The sequence below is a fragment of the Pithys albifrons genome, chromosome 8 (genome assembly GCF_047495875.1).
Source record: "Pithys albifrons albifrons isolate INPA30051 chromosome 8, PitAlb_v1, whole genome shotgun sequence".
Lineage (NCBI taxonomy): Eukaryota > Metazoa > Chordata > Aves > Passeriformes > Thamnophilidae > Pithys > Pithys albifrons.
The window spans coordinates 1,490,477-1,511,778 of NC_092465.1; the positions used below are offsets into that span (position 1 = coordinate 1,490,477).

A 21,302-nucleotide genomic window follows, 5' to 3' on the forward strand; every position below is an offset into this window, starting at 1 on the left:
CCCCTTCCCACGCCGACCCTCCCTCCGGCCCCCCAAACCCGCTCCCCAATCCCCCTCCCCAATCCCCCTCCCTGCCCTCCCGCCCCACAACCCTCTCCCCTCCCTCCTTTCCCCCCGCCCTTCTCGACCCCTCCCCACTCCCACCCTCCCTCCGGCCCCCAAACCCGCTCCCCAATCCCCCTCCCCAATCCCCCTCCCTGCCCTCCCGCCCCACAACCCTCTCCCCTCCCTCCTTTCCCCCCGCCCTTCTCGACCCCTCCCCACTTCCACCCTCCCTCCGGCCCCCCAAACCCGCTCCTTCCTCCCCTTTCCCGCTCCCCTCCCCGATTCCTTCCCACTCCCACCCTCCCTCCGGCCCCCCAACCTCTCCCTCCGCTCCCCTCGCTCCCCACTCCCACCCTCCCCTCCCTCCGTTCCTCCTCCCCTCCCTCCGTTCCTCCTCCCCTCTGCGCTCCCTCCCTCTCTCCGTGGCCCTGCGGGGCGGGGCGGGCACTGCGGGGCGGGGGCGCGGAGGCTCCGCGGGCGCGGGGGCAGCGCGGAGCGGGCACGGTGCGCTCGGCTGGGCTCGGCACGGCTCGGCCCGGCCCGGCACGGCCCGCCTGCATGCGGCGGCGGCGGCGACGGGGCTGCCGGGCGGCACGAACGGCTCGGGAATCCTCCGGGCGGGGCTGGGCGGGATGAACGGCTCGGCGGCGGCAATGCCGGCCGGGATGAGCGGCCCCGCGGGGCTCCCCGGAGCTCTGAGCGGCCCCGCGGGGATCCCGGGGGGCCCGACCGACCCGTCGGCGGGCGCGGGGCTGCTGGCGGGCGCGGGGAGCGCGGCGCTGGAGCTGGAGCGGGCGCTGCGCTGCTGCACCGCCGCCTCCGTGGTGACCGACGGCAGCGGCGCGGCGGGCGAGGAGCGCAGCCTGTACATCATGCGGGTCGTGCAGATCGCCGTCATGTGCGTGCTCGCCCTCACCGTCGTCTTCGGCATCTTCTTCCTCGGCTGCAACCTCCTCATCAAGTCCGAGGGGATGATCAACTTCCTGGTGAAGGACCGCCGGCCGTCCAAGGAGGTGGAGGCGGTGGTGGTGGGGCCGTACTGACCGCCCGAGCCCCGGGGGACAGCGCCCGGCCCTCCTGCAGACACACCGCCGGGCTGACTTGGAGCTTTTTCCTCCTTGAAAACCCTTCCACGGAGGATTCCCGGGATCCCGGAGGCCGCGGAGATACGCGGGGCGCCCGGAGCCGCCCGCCCCGTCCCGTCCCGTCCCGTCCGCCCGCGGGCTGCCAAGTAAAACGTGCTCTGATGGCAACAGGTCTGGGGGTCCTTATTCCGTCCTGCTCCATCCAAACCTCCCTCCCTGCGGGTCGCGGGTGCCGCGGGAGGGGCTCGGGGGGCGGCCGGGCTGCGTCGGGATGAAGCTTTCCCTCTCCCCTCGGGCCCGGCCGTGCAGGTTTGTCCTCGCAGCTGTGCTAAACCCTCCCTTTCCCAGCGCTTTTCCAGCCGCCCCGGGCTCACAAGGCTGCTGAACGTGGGACCCGCGTCCCTGGGTGCGGGGATGATGCTGGGACCGCGGTCCTGCCCCGCGCATCCCGTGCATCCCGCGTATCCCGCGCATCCCGCGGATCCTGCGCATCCCGGGCATCCCGCGCATCCCGTGGATCCCGCGCATCCCGTGGATCCCGTCCGTGGCCACGGAAACAACCCAAAGCACGGCTGTTGTGTCCCCTCAGCCCGGGTTTGGCTCTGGAAAACCGCAGCCCCCGGTTTTTGTCAATCCAACTAAAAGCCTGACCAACAGGTGACTTTGCTCGGTCACGTTTAAAGGAGGCAGGAGCTGCTGCTCGCCCAGGGTTGTGTTTTCTCCGTCCGTTTCTAACGCAGGGACACCAGAGCATCTCTCTGAGCTGTTTATCACATCCCCGGGGGCTCCGCTGGCTGCTGGTGATAAATCAATGTCTCCGCCTTTGCTGGAAGGGCGGTGGGACCGGCACAGACGCTGCCAGGGACCACAGCAGCAGGATGGGGGCAAAAAGGGCTTAACTGTGTGTCTGGGAGATAATAGTTCTCATGACACCCCAATTCCTGCAGTAAGATGTTAATTGTCGGTATTTTTAACGCTGAGAGGAATCGGGAAGTTTTCTGGGGCAGCCGCACAGCTCTCGGGCTTCTTGGTTTATTATCCTGGGTGTGAAGATGGCCGAGCTGCCAAAGTGTTCCAGACACCTCCAGGAGATGTTATCAGGAGTGTTTAAATTGTGATGGACAAGGTGAAACTCATTGACACCTGAGCTAGAAATAAAGCTGGAACCTGCCACAGCCAGTTCCGAGGGAGCCTGAACCAAAGCAGAGCACCCCGAGCAGCCCAGTCCCCGCGGGCTCCCTCATTTACTGCCACATTTAAGGCAAAGACAAAGAACAGATCTGCCTGTTCTCTGGGGAACAAACACGCTGCGGACTCGGTCATTACATCCAAATAAATGTTCCTGAGCCAGCTCAGCTGAAACAGCCCCGAGAAATTGAACCAAAACTCTCCTTTGTTTACCCTTTAGTGCCAGAGATATGGTAGATAAGGCAGAATTTTAAGATAATAAGAGGGATAAACCATAAGAGAGAAAATTAATACAGATGTTGCAGCCCTTGCAGAGCATTTCCTGCTGTTTAATCTGCATCACTTGGTGGTGTTATGGAGAACAGAATCACTCCCATGTCCTGCCGTGCAAGGAGTGCCCTGCGTGCTTGGACACTTGGGGAGCTGGATTCATTAGGCATCTTTTATTAATTAAGGGGAATGTTTGGAGTATAACACATTTTGATGAACCTTTGCCAGAGGCCACAGGTTTTTCCATAAATCTGAGGGACCCTCAGGAGGTGGGAGCCCCCACCCTAATCCAGCGCTCATGACTCTTTAATCCCTGAGAAGATGCTCCATTTTAGGCAGGAAAAGGGCTGAGCAGATGCTCAGACACATCCAGCCCGTCCGTGGTGCTTGGATCCCTCTCTGTACCCTGGGGATTTGGAACTGGCACAGGGAATAGATGGAGACTGGGATCTCCATGACCCCTCGGTGGGCAGGAGGATGGATGGGGAATGTCTCAGACCCCCCAGAGCTCTGGCATTGCCTCCCCCCAACACTGTGCAGGGGGATGGAGGGGCCCAGCTCCGAGTGGTGCCCGGGCAGGTGCCACCTGCCCATCCTCTGGGTGCCACAGGCACCTCCCTGCCCCAGGAACCTGCTCCTCCTGCCCAGGGAGTGCCTTGGGCCCTTCAAACACGTGTGTAGAGCCATGACCTGCATGTTCTAGAGTCAGGAACCTCCAGGGAGTGCCTTGGACCCTTCAAACTCATGTGTAGAGCCATGACCTGCGTGTTCCAGGGGCAGGAACCTCCAGGGAGTGCCTTGGGCCCTTCAAACTCATGTGTAGAGCCATGACCTGCGTGTTCCAGGGGCAGGAACCTCCAGGGAGTGCCTTGGGCCCTTCAAACACGTGTGTAGAGCCATGACCTGTGTGTTCAGGGGCAGGAACCTTCAGGGAGTGCCTTGGGCCCCTCAAACACGTGTGTAGAGCCATGACCTGTGTGTTCCAGGGGCAGGAACCTCCCAGGGAGTGCCTTGGGCCCCTCAAACACGTGTGTAGAGCCATGACCTGTGTGTTCCAGGGGCAGGAACCTCCCAGGGAGTGCCTTGGGCCCTTCAAACACGTGTGTAGAGCCATGACCTGTGTGTTCCAGGGGCAGGAACCTCCCAGGGAACGGAGATTCTTTGGCTGCACCCATCATTTCAGGGGCACTTTGGGGAAAGCTCCTGGAAAGCTGGGAGGGGAGTCTGGGGGTCCCCAAGCCCAGCTCCATCTGCCTCTTGTGGTGCTGAGGGGTCAGGAAATGGGGGGATTTGGGATCAGAGCAGGGTGGATACCCCAGAGGGGGCTCCCCAGTCCTGCAGTTGGGATGAGGACAGTCCAACCCACTGCCCTGCTGCTTCTCTGTGCTGGTGCCTTCTTTGTTGGGCTGAAATGGTTGAGCAGTTCCATTTCAACACCAAAGCTCCAGGGGCCTCTTGGTGATGTGCATTCCTGTTTCTCCATAATGTTTCCATCCATCACATTCCCAGAGGAGCAGACTGAGTGACCTGGGAGGCCTGAGCACCTCTCAGTCATTGCTGACAGATGATGGAAAGGGAGAATCCTGGAATGTCTTGGGACCTTTAACAGTCAGATAGTCCCACCCCTGCCATGGGCAAGGACACCTCCCACCAGCCCAGGGGGCTCCAGCCTGGCCTTGGACACTCCCAGGGATCCAGGGGCAGCCACAGCTTCTCTGCCCAACCTGTGCCAGGGCCTGCCCACCCTCCCACCCAGCAATTCCTTCCCAATATCCCACCTGTCCCTGCCCTCTGGCAGTGGGAAGCCATTCCCTGTGTCCTGTCCCTCCAGGCCCTGCTACAACACCATCTCATACAAGGAATATTTCCAGCCTGTGAGACAGTCCTGCCCCTTGCAATTCCCAGGGACTCCCGGGGTGACAAGGACTTGGCAGCCACACCTGTCCCAGTGGGATTCCCACCGGGACCTGCCCATGGCTGTGGAGTTGGAACTGGATGATCTTTAAGGTCCCTTCCCACCCAAACCTTTGTGGGACTCTCTGACCTCCCACTTCAGCCTCCCAGAGGCTGTTTGGGGGAAAACAACACCCAGAAAGTCTGTTCAGCCCCAACCAGAGCAGGTCCCTCATGGTGTATTTGCAATTCTCCGAGTGCTACAATAAAACAGCTCAAATGGGACTTTTCTGAAGTCAAGGGTGAAGTGGCCTCACCTCAGACTGCCTGAATTCCCAGTTACTGTCTCCACAGTCATCCCATCACGGCTTTTGCCTGGAATTAAACTCGTGGTGTTGGTGCAGCAGAGCTTGAGGCCACACAGAGCTCAGTTCCCAGCAGGAAAACCTCTGGAGTCAGAGCAATCCTGGGAATAAACCCCCCAAACTCGTCCTGGCCTCCTGCTGCCCCTCAGCCCTCCTGCCCTCCCACCTCCCCAGGAACAGCAGGGCATGGATTTCACCCTTCCACCTCTCCAGGAACAGCAGGGCATGGATTTCACCCTTCCATCTCCCCAGGAACAGCAGGGCATGGATTTCACCCTTCCACCTCCCCAGGAACAGCAGGGCATGGATTTCACCCTTCCACCTCCCCAGGAACAGCAGGGCATGGATTTCACCCTTCCATCTCCCCAGGAACAGCAGGGCATGGATTTCACCCTTCCACCTCCCCAAGAACAGCAGGGCATGGATTTCACCCTTCCATCTCCCCAAGAACAGCAGAGCATGGATTTCACCCTTCCACCTCCCCAGGAACAGCAGGGCATGGATTTCATCCTTCCATCTCCCCAGGAACAGCAGGGCATGGATTTCATCCTTCCATCTCCCCAGGAACAGCAGGGCATGGATTTCACCCTCCCACCTCCCCAGGAACAGCAGGGCATGGATTTCACCCTTCCATGTCCCCAGGAACAGCAGGGCATGGATTTCACCCTTCCACCTCCCCAAGAACAGCAGGGCATGGATTTCATCCTTCCATCTCCCCAGGAACAGCAGGGCATGGATTTCACCCTCCCACCTCCAAACTCCTGCGAGTCCTCCAGGACAGACACAGGAGCTGCCTCAGTCACTCCCCCGACACCCTCTGCAGTGGTTTATTCCCTCTCTCAAATGGGAGACGCTCCTGGAAGCCACTCCAGCACCTGCAATTGCTGTCAGAGAAGCCTGGGAGTGCTCTCAGCCTAATTGCTCGAGACGGCTGAACAGTTTTAATTGTCTGCTTTCCACCTCTTTGGGGTGATAATGATCCAGCGCTGTCTGAGAGGTGAGCAGAAGATGCACTTTAGCAGCTCAGCCACACTCAGCTGGGGGGGAACTGCAGCCTCACATTCAGGCAAAGTCCCATCGATTTTTAGAGCAGTTCAGCTCTAATAAAGAAAACAAGATCCTGCAGTCCATTTGCAGGTTAAAAAAAATCAAACTTCACCGTAAGGGACAGTTGCAACTTCAGGATTTGCCTTAATGTTTATAATTATATCATAATAATTAGGTATGGAGTGATCCTGGATCCTGCAGCTCTGCCAGGATGCCCAGCTGGGCATGGGGCTCCCAACCCTCAATGTGAGTGTGCCCCCTGAAATGCCCCTGCCCGGCTGGGCACCCTCTTTAGCAGGAGCCCGCAGTGCTGCTCATTAGGGAGGGATCATTAGAGGAGCTGCCCTCCCTCCCTCCCTCCCTCCCTCCCTCCCTCCCTCCCTCCCTCCCTCCTGGCCCCGTGTGGGGCGGGAATGGATTGTTGCCATTGATTCCAGCCAGCGCTGGGAATGTCTGACAGCCCCTGGAGCCCGGGGGGACAGCAGAGCTTTCAGTTCTTTCAGGAGATGAACCAGCAGTGTCATCTCCATCACTGAGGTTCAAACTTGCTGTCCAAGCCCTCATTTTCTGTAGCTGCCCCTGAGCTGCTCCTGGAGCCAAATTCTGCTCCTGGAGCCAATTCTGGAGCTTCTGGAGCCTCACCCAAGGGGTGTCCCAGAGCCTGAGCCAGGAAATGTGTTTCACAAACACAGGAGTTGTGGGGCTGTTGCAGAAACCATTTGTTGGTGCTCAGGCACCTTCTTGCATTCAGGTTTGGCTTCTCTCCCACCCCAAAGCTGTCCATGTGCTCCAAGGAAGAATTTCACCAGCACCAGCTTCTCCTCCCTTCTTCAGTGACCTTAAACCCAGAGCAAGGTTGTTGGGGAATGTGCAGTTTGTACTCTCTGTAATATGGACACAGGCTGGGAGAGCTGGGAATGTTCCCCTGGAGAAGAGAAGGCTCCAGGGATACCTGAGAGCCCCTGGCAGGGCCTGAAGGGGCTCCAGGAGAGCTGGAGAGGGACTGGGGACAAGGGCTGGAGGGACAGGACACAGGGAATGGCTTCCCACTGCCAGAGGGCAGGGCTGGGAAAGGGGATATTGGGAAGGAATTGGTGGCTGGGAGGGTGGGCAGGCCCTGGCACAGGTTGGGCAGAGAAGCTGTGGCTGCCCCTGGATCCCTGGGAGTGTCCAAGGCCAGGTTGGAGCCACTTGGGCTGGTGGGAGGTGTCCCTGCCCATGGCAGGGGGTGGGACTGGATGAACTTTGAGGTCTCTTCCATCCCAAACCATTCCAGGATTCCATGACTCCCTCTAAGGTCACTGCTGTATTTATGGGAGGCAAATTGTTCATGTGACACCTCAAGTTTTTGATGCCAAAATTTAGATTTTTTTTCTCACTGAGGACCAGCCACTTTCTCTGAAGCCAGAAAGCAAAGGAAGCCTGAGCTCCTCAGGGCTGAGCTTATCCATCACCTCAGCACCAGCAGCTTGGGACCTATTCTGCAGTTATGGGATGTATTTTTAGCACATGGAAAAACAATGTCATGAGCACATGATATGAAAAATACACAAAGCAATATATCACTTTTCTGTCCTTTATTCCATCATAATCAGGTTAGGAGGCTTTTTCTCCCCCTACTTTCTTCTATTTTGGAAGTGTCTCCAAGGAGCCCAACTGGAGGAACCTCAGGGCCATCAAACCCACAGCAAAGGTGTCCAGCACAGTGAAGGAGATGGAGTGACACTGCACTGGGATGGAGGGGATGGAGTGACACAGCACTGGGATGGAGTGACATGGCACTGGGATGGAGGGGATGGAGTGACACGGCACTGGGATGGAGTGACACAGCACTGGGATGGAGTGACACGGCACTGGGATGGAGGGGATGGAGTGACACAGAACTGGGATGGAGTGACATGGCACTGGGATGGAGTGACACGGCACTGGGATGGAGTGACAGAGCACTGGGATGGAGGGGATGGAGTGACAGAGCACTGGGATGGAGTGACATGGCACTGGGATGGAGTGACAGAGCACTGGGATGGAGGGGATGGAGTGACAGAGCACTGGGATGGAGTGACATGGCACTGGGATGGAGTGACATGGCACTGGGATGGAGTGACAGAACACTGGGATGGAGGGGTTGGAGTGACAGAGCACTGGGATGGAGGGGATGGAGTGGTAGAGCACTGGGATGGAGTGACACGGCACTGGGATGGAGTGACAGAACACTGGGATGGAGGGGATGGAGTGACAGAGCACTGGGATGGAGGGGATGGAGTGACAGAGCACTGGGATGGAGGGGATGGAGTGGTAGAGCACTGGGATGGAGTGACAGAGCACTGGGATGGAGTGACAGAGCACTGGGATGGCGGGGAATGAAGGGAGAGGTTCTGGTGGGACCCCAGGAGGGCAGGAGGGGCCCAGTCCCAGTGGTGCTGTGGAGCTCTGTGCTCCTATTCCATCCCTGTGCTCCCATTCCATCCCTGTGCTCCCATTCCATCCCTGTGCTCCCATTCCATCCCTGTACTCCATTCCATCCCTGTGCTCCCATTCCATCCCTGTGCTCCATTCCATCCCTGTTCTCCCATTCCATCCCTGTGCTCCCATTCCATTCCTGTGCTCCCAGTGCTCCCATTCCATCCCTGTGCTCCCATTCCATCCCTGTGCTCCATTCCATCCCTGTGCTCCCATTCCATCCCTGTTCTCCCATTCCATCCCGGTTCTCCCTGTGCTCCCATTCCATCCCTGTGCTCCCAGTGCTCCCATTCCATCCCTGTGCTCCCATTCCATCCCTGTGCTCCCATTCCATCCCTGTGCTCCCATGCCATCCCTGTGCTCCCATTCCAACCCTGTGCTCCCATTCCATCCCTGTGCTCCCATTCCATCCCTGTGCTCCCATTCCATCCCTGTTCTCCCTGTGCTCCCATTCCAACCCTGTGCTCCCATTCCATCCCTGTGCTCCCATTCCAACCCTGTGCTCCCATTCCATTCCTGTGCTCCCATTCCATCCCTGTGTTTCCATTCCATCCCTTTGCTCCCAGTGCTCCCATTCCATTCTTGTGCTCCCATTCCATTCCTGTGCTCCATTCCATCCCAGTGCTCCATTCCATCCCTTTGCTCCATTCCATCCCTGTGTTTCCATTCCATCCCTTTGCTCCCAGTGCTCCCATTCCATCCCAGTGCTCCCATTCCATCCCTGTTCTCCCATTCCATTCCTGCCATTTCCTCGGTGCAAATTCCCTTTTATTTCTCTCATTTCAACTCCTTTCATTCCCTGTCACAGCAAATAGAGAAGAAGATGCTCAGTGGAGGGAGCAGGTGACTTACATTGAGGGGCAATATCACAAAATCAGGACATAGAAGGGGTGTCCTTGCCCTCATTCCCACAAAACCCAAGTCCTTCCCGAGCTCCAGGAGCTGAAGTGATGGACACAAAGGTTTCCTCACAGACTTTGGGTCTACAAAGAAGTTTGTGATGATTTTACAGTGTGAAAAATGTAAATGGGCACCAAAAACTCTCCCATGAAATCCCAGCTTTGTTTGGGGCTCGGGAACACCCCATGAAACAAATGATGGACTCGCAGTCCCTGCTCTGGGAACAGCAACAACAGGTGCAAAAAACCTCACAGAGAAACAAATCCACCTGAAAAACCCACCTGTGGGCTTGGACAAAGGAGTGGAAACAAGGGCATGGAATGTGTGATGCACAACCTGCTGGGGTGGAAACCAGTTTGGAGGTGAGTTCTGTCCAGAAAAGATGGGCTGGAAGAGGCCAGGATGGAATAAAGCAATTTTGTTGGGTTGTAGGAAAGGCTTGTCAGTGAGAGCTGCTGGCTGTGGAAAAATCCCTGTAGGGAAGACAGAAAACTTCTTTTATTTATGACTTGAGAATAATTTCCCTGTGGGCTGTTGCTGCTTCCACCAGCAGCTCGCTGTGGTTTCCCTGTGCAGGTTCTCCATCACTGTCTGCTGGAGCTCCCTGGCCAGGCTGATCCTGTCTCTCTCCAAGGCTGTGGGAATGCCACGTGCCAATCAGGCTGCAAATATTAATTCCACCTGAAAACCACTCAGAAGTTATTAGGAAAAGAGAACCAGCTGAATTCCACTGGGTAGTTTCAGGGAATGGAGGAAAGGAGCCGATTTTCTGAATTCCCTCCCCTGCAGACCCACCCTGGCTGTGGGACAGGGGACAGGGCTCAAATCCTGCTGCTCCTCAGGGAATTTGGGAAGGGGGAGTGATGGAGCTGCCACAAGGGATGGAGGGACAGGACACAGGGAATGGGATATTGGGAATAGATGGGATATTGGGAAGGAATTGGTGGCTGGGAGGGTGGGCAGGCCCTGGCACAGGTTGGGCAGAGAAGCTGTGGCTGCCCCTGGATCCATCCCTGGGAGTGTCCAAGGCCAGGCTGGAGCCACCTGGGCTGGTGGGAGGTGTCCCTGCCCATGGCAGGGGTGGCACTGGGTGACCCTCAATGTCCTTTCCACCCCAAACCATCCTGGGATTCCATGACTCAGTTTCACTAAACCCCCCATGGGTGACCAAAGCCACAACTCCCCTTCCCTTTGGCAGACTCTGAGCTGCTGAAGAGCAGCTGTGGGAGATGGAGGAGACCCCTGAGACCACCTGGAGCTCTTCCCCCAGCTGAGCCCATGCTGCCAGCACAGACAAACCACCCCCTGGTGTCACATCCTTAGAAAGGTCACAAATGTTGGGCTGACTCATTCCCTGGCAGAGAAGTGCCCTGTGGGCTCACAGACCTCCCTTCCTCTTGTACCAATCCACAAATAATCCCTAATTCCACATCTCTGGTTTTCCCTGGTGGCAAAACTGCTTGGAATATCAGCAGAGAGGAAACCACACCTCACCTCAGTTCTGTGCTTTGCACACTTCAGATCCCTTTTCCCCTGTTCAAACACCACACCACGACTTTTTTATACACAAATAACACTCTGAGCCTGAACAAAGCAAATCCACGGGATGCTCTTTGAGTGAGAAATGAATTACCTTGGGAGAAAATACAGAGTTGTTGGCAAATGGAGCCCAGCAGGTGGTAGTTGATGACACCTCCCATTCATCAGAGCTGGGACAGAAAATGAAAATACACACATTAATTAAAAGGAGGCTTTGGGGGAAAAATGATTAACTTGTGCTATAATAAGAGCTAAAGGCTCCCAGGGAGCTCCAGTGTGCTGTGGGTTGGTTGAAGTTGTGCAGTGGGTTTGGTTAAAGGCAGAGGCTCAGCAGGGCAGGGAACAGCTTTGGGAAAGGGACAAGAGGGGTGGGACATCCCGGGGGACTGGGACACTCAGTGTGGAATTGTGGAATCCTCAAGGCTGGAAAAATCCTTTAGGTCATCAAGTCCAACCATCAACCAGCACCACCACCCTGGTCCCCACTGCCCCGTGGCCTCAGGTGCCACATCCACAGGGTTTGAGCACTTCCAGGGACTGGGATCCACCCCTGCCCTGCAAGGGCGCACCACCCTTTCCATGCAGCAATTCCTGCTCTGTGCCCCCTGCCCTGCCCTGGGCACTGTGCCAGTGCCTGACAGCCCTTTCCATGCCACAATTCCTGCTCTGTGTCCCCTGCCCTGCCCTGGGCAGCTCCTGCCAGGGCCTGCCCACCTTTCCATGCAGCAATTCCTGCTCTGTGCCCCCTGCCATGGGCACTGTGCCAGCGCCTGACAGCCCTTTCCATGCCACAATTCCTGCTCTGTGCCCCCTGCCCTGCCCTGAGCACTGTGCCAGGGCCTGCCCACCTTTCCATGCAGCAATTCCTGCTCTGTGCCCCCTGCCCTGCCCTGGCCCAGCCTGAGGCCGTGCCCTCCCCTCCTGTCCCTGTGCCCTGGGGCACAGCCCGACCCCCTGTCCCGGCTCCCCCCTCCTGGCAGGGATTGCAGAGCCAGAAGGTGCCCCCTGAGCCTCCTTTGCTCCAGCTGAGCCCCCCCAGCTCCCTCAGCTGCTGCTCCAGCCCCTTCCCAGCTCCACTCCCTGCCCTGGGCACCTCCAGCCCCTCCGTGTCCCTCCTGGCTGAGGGGCCAGAGCTGCCCCAGCACTGGAGGTGCCCCAGCAGTGCCAGGGCAGGGACGGGCACTGCCCTGGGCTGTGACACACTGGGGCTGGCACAGCCCAGGGGCCACTGCCCTGTGCCCACCTGGGCACACCCACATCTGGGTGCTGGGCAAGACTTCACCTCCTCACTAAATACTTTGACCAAAACAGCCCCCATTTGTCCCCCTCAGAGGAGAAATCAGAGTCCCACCTCACTCCGGTGACTCTCCTCAGTCAAACAAAGATGGATCAAGGAAGAAAACCACAATTCCATATTTCCTACCTCGCCCTCAGAGCTGGTGGGCACTGCCCGTGGCACGGGCTGTGCCTGTGGGAGTCCAACTCAACCATGGCAAGTGTGAAGTTAGGCTGGAAAATCACTTCTACCAGATTTGTGCCAATTATTGACCTCCTGGCATTTGCCAGCTGAGGGCTGGCAGCGTTTGGGGCACTCGATTGTATCAGGGCACTGTTTTAGCTTTAATTCGCAGCCCCGCGATGGGCACAGCCACTCCCCGCCCACCCAGGGTGGCACCGCGGCTCAGCCTCTGGAAACAGCCCCTTTTGTTCCTCTCTCCGTGCCCTGATTGCCTGACGGGGGAGGGTTTAGCAACACACCAGCGGTGGAAAGTGCGAACTGCCATCGATCCCCCCCAGCGCTCGGGATCAGGCTGGAAATGATGTGTCTGCCCTTCCCCAGCGCGGGCACGATCGATAGCCCGGCGGCAGAGAGCCAGCCGGGGTGCCAGGGGGTGCCAGGGGCACCCAGCAGCTCTGGGGGCACCGAGTCCCCAGCCAGGACTGCGTTTCTTCCTTTATTCTTGAAGGGTTTATGTCAAAAGGCCAAATCAAGCCTGACAGAACTAATGCCCTGGCACCTCCTGATGGGGGCTGTGGGTGCCCCTGGTGACGGCTGTGGGTGCCCCTGGTGAGGGCTGTGGAAGTCCCTGGTGGGGGGCTGTGGGTGCCCCTGGTGGGGGCTGTGGGTGCCTCAGGTGGGGGGCTGTGGGTGCCCCTGGTGAGGGCTGTGGGTGCCTCAGGTGGGGGGCTGTGGGTGCCCCTGGTGAGGGCTGTGGATGCCCCTGGTGGGGGCTGTGGGTGCCCCTGGTGGGGGGCTGTGGGTGCCCCTGGTGAGGGCTGTGGGTGCCCCTGGTGGGGGGCTGTGGGTGCCCCTGGTGAGGGCTGTGGGTGCCCCTGGTGGGGGGCTGTGGGTGCCCCTGGTGAGGGCTGTGGGTGCCCCTGGTGGGGGGCTGTGGGTGCCCCTGGTGAGGGCTGTGGGTGCCCATTGTGGGGACTGTGGATGCCCCTGGTGGGGGCTGTGGGTGCCCCTGGTGGGGGCTGTGGGTGCCCCTGGTGGGGGGCTGTGGATGCCCATTGTGGGGACTGTGGGTGCCCCTGGTGGGAGGCTGTGGGTACCCCTGGTGAGGGCTGTGGGTGCCCCAGGTGGGGGGTTGTGGATGCCCATTGTGGGGACTGTGGATGCCCCTGGTGAGGGGCTGTGGGTGCCCCTGGTGGGGGGCTGTGGGTGCCCCTGGTGAGGGGCTGTGTGTGCCCATGGTGGGGGGCTGTGGGTGCCCATTGTGGGGACTGTGTGTGCCCCTGGTGGGGGGCTGTGGATGCCCCTGGTGGGGGGCTGTGGGTGCCCCTGGTGGGGGCTGTGGGTGCCCCTGGTGGGGGGCTGTGGGTGCCCCTGGTGGGGGCTGTGGGTGCCCATTGGGGAGGGCTGTGGATGCCCCTGGTGGGGGCTGTGGGTGCCCCTGGTGGGGGCTGTGGATGCCCCTGGTGGGGGGCTGTGGGTGCCCCTGGTGGGGGGCTGTGGGTGCCCCTGGTGATCCCAGGGTCTGCCCACATCCCTGCTCCAGGATTCCCACTCCCTTCCCTCTGGAATTTTGGATTGCCATTAACAGAACCCCAATTTTTACCAAGAGCAGCTTTAAAAACCCACTTTTTGTGGCTCAGTCCCCAGAAAACCATCCGGCTGATGCTCGTGGCAGTTCCAAGAGATGCTCCCAAGTACAGACTCCCAAAAATTCCTGCCATTTCTTCCCTCCCTTTGGCAATTTTAGCCCTAATGAAGAGCTCATGAATTAAATTATCAGGGATTTTTTGCTCTTTCTTTGCTAATAACACCATATGGAGCCCCCAGAACCAGCAGGGCATAAAAAGCTTTATTTTGGCTCTTTTTTTTAATAACTCTGTGTTGCTTTTTCCACCCAAATTTATGGGGTGACCAGAGGAGCACCTTGAACTTCCCTCTGCCTGAGCAGGATAAAAACACTGAGCAATGTTTTGAAAGGCAGGAGGGCTCTGCAGAGGGAGCTGGACAGGCAGGAGGGCTCTGCAGAGGGAGCTGGACAGGCAGGAGGGCTCTGCAGAGGGACCTGGACAGGCAGGAGGGCTCTGCAGAGGGAGCTGGACAGGCAGGAGGGCTCTGCAGAGGGACCTGGACAGGCAGGAGGGCTCTGCAGAGGGAGCTGGACAGGCAGGAGGGCTCTGCAGAGGGAGCTGGACAGGCAGGAGGGCTCTGCAGAGGGACCTGGACAGGCAGGAGGGCTCTGCAGAGGGAGCTGGACAGGCAGGAGGGCTCTGCAGAGGGACCTGGACAGGCAGGAGGGCTCTGCAGAGGGAGCTGGACAGGCAGGAGGGCTCTGCAGAGGGAGCTGGACAGGCAGGAGGGCTCTGCAGAGGGACCTGGACAGGCAGGAGGGATGGGCTGATTCCAATGGGATGAGGTTCAACAAGGCCAAGTGCAGGTCCTGCCCTTTGGCCACCCCAAGCCCTGCAGCGCTCCAGGCTGGGCACAGAGTGGCTGGAGAGCAGCCAGGCAGAGGGACCTGGGGGGACTGAGGGACAGGGAGCTCAACAGGAGCCACCAGTGTGCCCAGGTGGCCAAGAAGGCCAAGGGGATCCTGGCCTGGATCCAAACTAGCGTGGCCAGCAGGCCCAGGGCAGTGACCCTTCCCCTGGACTCTGCCTTGGGGAGGCCACACCTTGAGTGTTGTGTTCAGTTCTGGGCCCCTCAGTTGAGGAAAGAGATTGAGGGGCTGGAGAAGGGACTGGATGTGGCACTGAGTGTCCTCTGAAACACCTCCAGGGGCAGAGAATCCACCATGTCTTGATCCAACCCCACTGTGATCACTCTGTGCCCTGGGCTGGTGATCCCAGTGGGGTTGGATCAAGGGTTGATGATCTCAGAGGTCTCTTCCAACCCAACTGAGAAGAGCAACGAGGCTGGAGAAGGGACTGGAGCACAAGTGCTGTGGGGAGAGGCTGAGGGAGCTGGGGGTGTTCAGCCTGGAGAAGAGGAGGCTCAGAGGTGACCTCAGCACTGTCTGGAACCTGACCTGAGCAGCTGAAGATGTTCATTGGTGCTTCTGCTGCTTGACAGGTAAAAAGAATAAAAAATAATAAAAGCTATAAATGTAAAAAGTAAATAAAAATAAAAATTAAAAATAAAAATTAAAATAAATAAAAATAAAATAAATAAAAATAAATAAAAATTAAAATAAAATAAAAATAAAAATAAATAAAAATAAAATAAAAATAAAAATAAATAAAAATAAAAATAAATAAAAATAAAATAAAAATAAAAATAAATAAAAATAAAATAAAAATAAAGTAAAATAAAAATAAAAAATAAAAAATAAAAATAAAAATTAAAGTAAAATAAAAATAAAAAAATAAAAATAAAAATAAAATAAATTAAAAAATAAAAATAAAAAGTAAATTCTGGGCATTTAAACTCCCAGAACTTACAGAGCCACAGGGAAGTCCTGGGTTGTCCAGCCCTGGAGGGGTTTCAAAGCCCTGTGGATGTGGCACTCAGGGACACGGGGCAGGGGTGGCCCTGGCATTGCCCAGGGGATGGTTGGACTCGATGAGCTCTGAGGGTTTTTCCAACCTAAATAATTCCATAATTCCATGACTTTATGCATCCCACAGCACGAGCAGAAAGTCCCCTGAGGGACCCTGAGGGTCACTTTGAGTGCTGAGGGACCAGTTTCTTTCAGGATGAAGATGAAGGTGCAAAGAGTGGGATGCAAACAGGGAATGGGGCTGAGGGAAAAATCAGTAAGTGAAATATCCTTTAACTCTGAATTCTGAGTGACTCCAAAGACTTCCCAAGGAGCAAGAAGTGCCCTGAAGTCCCACTGGCACTGGGAGAGGCTGAGGGTTCATGGAAGGGAGGAATGCAGAGCTGTTCTCTCCCTCAGTCAGGCTCCAAAGCCCCTTCCCCTGGGAGGGATTGCAAGGGGAGAAAAGCCCCTTCCAGCAGCTCCTGCCCATCTCCTGGTCCTGCCCAAGGGGTGCTCTGGGTGGCAGCACAGCCAGCTGGGCCATATTGCTGTGCCAGGATGGACACTGTGCCACAGAAATGGTTCCACCTCTGCTGGTGTCTCTGAGTTTTGTTGTTCTCCTTCCAAAAGCCAGGGCAGAGCAACAGGGACAATTCATTCCCTGAGGGCTTTGTGCTTCCACTGACAAACGAGATGTCTCTGCATCTCCTTTTCATTCCTTCTAATTCAGGAGCCCACAGGGGGTGGGAGAGAAGCAGGGAGAGAGAGAGGACAAAGCCCCCACTCAGAGCCAGGGCTGCTCCTCTCTGAAGGGGCTGTCACCAGGATGGGAGAACAAGGAGCAACTCACAAAGCCAATTAAACTTAAAAGAAATTGAGTTTTGTAGCTTCGTGAGAGGGAAAAAAAACAATCCCACATTCATTTAGTTGGTTTAAATATTTAGAAGAGTCAGACACTCAGGCCATACAACATTTTGGCAGGTGAAGCTGCTGCAGCCAATTCATAACGTGGCAGATGAAGCTGTCACTGGAGCTGACACTGCAAATTAAACCCTGAATTCCCTGAGCAGCCACCCCGGAGCAGCTGGACTGAGCCTGCCTGGCTGTGGATGTGGGGCTGGGCTGGGTGGCTCAGTGGGCTGGGAGAGCTTCCCCGTGAGAACCCTCTGCCCCAGTGTGGTCACCACAACCAGCCCTGCTCTGGCTGGAAGGGGACAAGGCTTGTCCCACAGCAGCATCTTCAGAGCAGGGTGTCCTTGGGCCCAGCAAAGGCAGAGCTGGGCATGGAATCAGGGAATGGGTTGGGTTGGGAAGGACTCAAAGCTCATCTGTCCCATGGGCAGGGGCACCTTCTGCTATGCCAGGTTGCTCCAAGCCCTGTCCAGCCTGGCCTGGGACACTCCCAGGGATGGGGAGCAATAATTGTATTTTCTGTGCTTCAAATAGCCAATAAGTACTAATTAATATTCCCTGTATTTCAGTCACACTTTGGCTTGAATCCTTCTCCGAAAATTCCACATGCAGGCTGAGAAGGAATGAAGGAACCTGGTGGTGCTTCCATGGATTGATTGTGCCCTCACAAATGCCCCCAGTGATCCCCTCCCCATGGAAAGGGGGCTCCTCTCTGCACTCCCTTTTTAGACAGTTTTAATGGGCACTTAGTTTGGTTTTGGAATACAAGGGCACCACTGCCAGGAAACGGGCCCTGGATGCCCACAGTGGTCAGTGCCAGGTATTTTGCCCCAGTTCCCAGAGATGCCACCTGGATCTCTGTGGCTCCTGTGGGGATGAGCTGGAGCAGAAAGGGAAGGAAGACAACCTGGTTTGCAGCACACAGGAGGGCTTAGCCCTGTCTCGTTTGAAACTGAAAAATAACCTGCTGTGGTTCAGCCTCCAGGAGAGGATTAGAAACTGTCTGGGATACGGAGAAGGAAAATAAAAGATGAAGGGTCTTATGACAGAAGAAAAATGAACAATATGAAAATCCTCTATTGTCCATTCTCCGGGGGAGAGAAGGAGCCAATCTGAGCTTTCGGAGGCTTTTGGCTGCAAATAATGTAATTTCTCAGGCCTTTCACTGCCTGATCAGTGGGGGTGGAGTGTTTGTTTCAGGAGAATTGGGCACGGCCAGGACGGAGCGGGGAAGAAAAGCTCGGGCGAGGGGATGAGCGGGGAGAGGAGAATGGAGATGGTATCGGGGCTGGCACAGGCTGGCCAGGCTGCCCGTGCTAATTAGCCGGAATTAGAGCCCCGCCGCAAACCCCCTCGGAAAGCCCATTACGGGCTCAATTAAAACTCCCCGATCAGCAGCTCATTAGCACGTGGGCAGACACGGGGGTGAGGAAGGAGAGATCTGAAGAGCAGCAGAAGCAGAGCCAGCCCCGGCGCCTCCGGGCAGCGCTCGGCTGGAGCCCCCCGGGCAGGGGCAGGGGCAGGGAAAGGGGCAGGGAAAGGGGCAGGGAATGGGCATGGGCAGGGAAAGGGGCAGGGAAAGGGGCATGGGCATGGGCAGGGACACGGGCAGGGGCAGGGAAAGGGGCAGGGACAGGGACAGGGAAAGGGGCATGGGCAGGGACAGGGACACGGGCACAGGAATGGGCACGGGAATGGACACGGGCATGGGCACTGGAATGGGCATGGGCTTGGGAATGGGCAGGAGAATGGGGGCACGGGCATGGACACGGGCATGAACAGAGGCATGGGCACAGACATGGACACTGGAATGGGAATGGGCACGGGAATGGGCACAGGCATGGGAACGGGAATGAGCACAGGAATGGGCATGGGCATGGGTACAGGAATGAGCATGGGAATGGGCACAGGAATGGGCATGGGAATGAGCACAGGAATGGGCATGGGAATGGGCATGGGCACACAGCTGCCTCCGGGATCAGGGCTCCAGCTTGGGGTCAGGGAGCTGAGACCCCTGGGAACCCCCAGCAGATCCACCCCAAGCCTGGCTTGGAGGGCAGAGAGGGCCAGCCTGTGCCCAGGGTTGGCTTTAGGCTCAGGTTGGCTCTGGGGGCAGAGAGGGCCAGCCCATGCCCGGGGCTGATTTCAGGCTCAGGTTGGCTCTGGGGGCAGAGAGGACCAGCCCATGCCCGGGGCTGATTTCAGGCTCAGGTTGGCTTTGGTTTAACTTCGGGTCACGCGTCTCCTCCCCGTGTGTGCTCACCAGGTAGGACTTCCCACTAAGGGTGGGTTCCCCTGTTCCTCCTGCAGCCCCAGCTGTGGTTCAGGGATGGGGCAGGACCATCCCTGCCTTCCTCCTCCTCCTCCTCTTCCTCCCAGCTACATCACTATCTCCAAGGTCCCTTCAGGAAAGGCTGGACACCAATTCAGTCTTCCCATAAAATGTCAAGAGCATCCTGCAAATCCCCAGAGAAATCATGGAATGCTCAAGGTTGGAAAGGCCCTCTGAGGTCACCGAGCCCATCTGTGACCCCAACACCACCGTGGTCACCACCGACCCCTGACCCCAAGGGACAGTCATGGAGCCCAATCTTGACTTGCTCTTAAAAACTGCCTCGTGCTGGACCAGACCAGGATTTCTGCCCCCACTCTGTGATTCTGCTCCTGCTCTGCCAGAGGAGAGAACTGGAACCCCACCAAAGTCCTAAAACCTTGGGAGGGCTTCTCCAAACACTGGCAGAAGTGAGACAGGGGAGAGCAGGGACTTGTGCCAGTTTGGGGAGTTTTGAGATCCAGACTGGTGAGCACAGATGAGGGAGGGAAAACTTTCAGTAACCCAGAGGTTTCCAGCAGCAGCTTGTCCTGCCAGGCCAATAACCCAGCCCTGCCCTCCCTGCTGCTAAATTTAAAATTTGGAATGACCTTTGGGGCTGCTCCTCACCCAAAAAGATGCCAGAAATTTCCCTGTGGGGGGAAAGCCCATCAGCCAAACTCTTGGGCCCATTTTCTCCCCTTTAAAAAGTGGTTCCATTAACACTCCTCCAGTTTTCCTCAGCCTTTAGGTCTGGAAAATTCCAGCAGAATATTCTTATGGAAAATTCAGGATGGCCAGATATAACAGATATCCAAGGAAAGTCAGGCCACCTGGGGTTGACCATGACAAGTGTTTATGTTTTCCCACCACAACTCATTTAAACATCCTGTCAGGCTCAGGAATCTGCTTTGCCAGAAATAACACTGATTTTTGAGTAAAATCCAATTGTTTTCAGGAATCTGCTTCATTTGGTAAAATCTTTCAAGCCCTGGAAACTCTTCAGAGTGACCTCCCTTAAAATACTCTAAAGAAGAAAAGCTGAGCTGGCTGGAGAACACTCTGAAGACAAACAATTCTTGAATTTGTGGTTTTCCATCGTGTCTTATTGTCAGAAATGAACCCCAGCAGCTCCACAAGGGTGGCAGAAACTCCAGGATAAAGTGCCACAAGGTGCTGGAGGCTCTGCCAGGCAATGCAGTGAGACTGGCAGAGTTTCTGTGCCTTGCTCAGACACTTCTCCAACGGCCACACAAAGGGAAAAGGGCAATTCCAGCCGTGGAAACAGCTCGGTGGTTTCCCTGGCAATTGTCACTGTGCAAAGCCTTGGCCTTCCTGCCCAGTGACAGCAAATGTTGGGGCCTGGTCCATGAGGATCAGCCCAAGGGAAATCACACCCTCATTGACTGCACATCACAGGGACACATCCAGGGAAATGGAGTTGCACCAAGGGATGTTTATCAGGTTGGATATCAGGGAAATTCCTTCCTGGAAAGGGTTGTCCAGGCCTGGCACAGGGTGGAGTCCCCAGCCCTGGAGGGATTTGAAGTCTATGTTGATGTGACACTTGGGGACATGGGTTGGTGGTGGCCTTGGCAGTGCCAGGGGATGGTTGGCCATGATGACCTCAGAGAGCTTTTCCAACTCAAAGCATTCCGTGGTTTACTACAGCCCTGGGAGCATTCCTGAGTCCCAGGGGCTCCCTGGAAGCTTCTCAGGAGCCCTAAAAAGCACTAAATGGAATATTTGCATATAAATTAACAGCAAACCACAACAGAATTTACATTAACTCGTCCCATTGGCCTCCCCAGCACTCTGAGAGCTGAGTTTGGCTCACAAACCCATCCTGAACATTCAGACCTCGATTTCCTTTTCCTCATTTCTTGTCATTCCTTGTATTTTTGGGCTCACTGCTCTGGCTGTGGCACCTCAGCACTGGGCAAACGAGCCCTGGGCTTTGGAGGGATGAGGAGGACCCTGTGGGGCACCACTCCAGCCTTTCCTCCTGGTCTCACCAGGGGAGGTGGAATGGAGCAGGGCAGGGAGCAGGTCTGTGGTGCCCTCATGGAATTCCTCAGGGATTCAAAGAACCCCTGGCTGCAGCAAACAGACAGATTGGTGGCAGCACACCCAGAAAACTCCCCTTTTCCAGGCAATCAGGATGCTCTGCAAAGACTTCCAGTAGCTCCCAAGCTCCTGTTGGACCTGCAGGGAGAAGGAAAAGACTGGAAGAGCTGGGTGTGGGGGGGAGGGTGGTTCTCATCTCTCAGGACCTCACGTGGTGCCTTGGGACAACCAGCTCCTGGCTCTCAACCCAAAGCCAAGAGCTACTGAAGCGATTTCCCAACGC

General features: G+C 56.6%; 1 protein-coding gene across 1 annotated transcript; it reads left to right on the forward strand.

Annotated features, from left to right (window-relative positions):
• The first annotated feature begins 445 nt into the window (after positions 1-445).
• On the forward strand, positions 446-1,298 carry RPRM (reprimo, TP53 dependent G2 arrest mediator homolog). The gene has a single exon (XM_071562375.1). The coding sequence runs from the start codon at positions 678-680 to the stop codon at positions 1,086-1,088; it is 411 nt and encodes a 136-aa protein (XP_071418476.1). The 5' UTR covers positions 446-677; the 3' UTR covers positions 1,089-1,298.
• Positions 1,299-21,302: the final 20,004 nt, after the last annotated feature.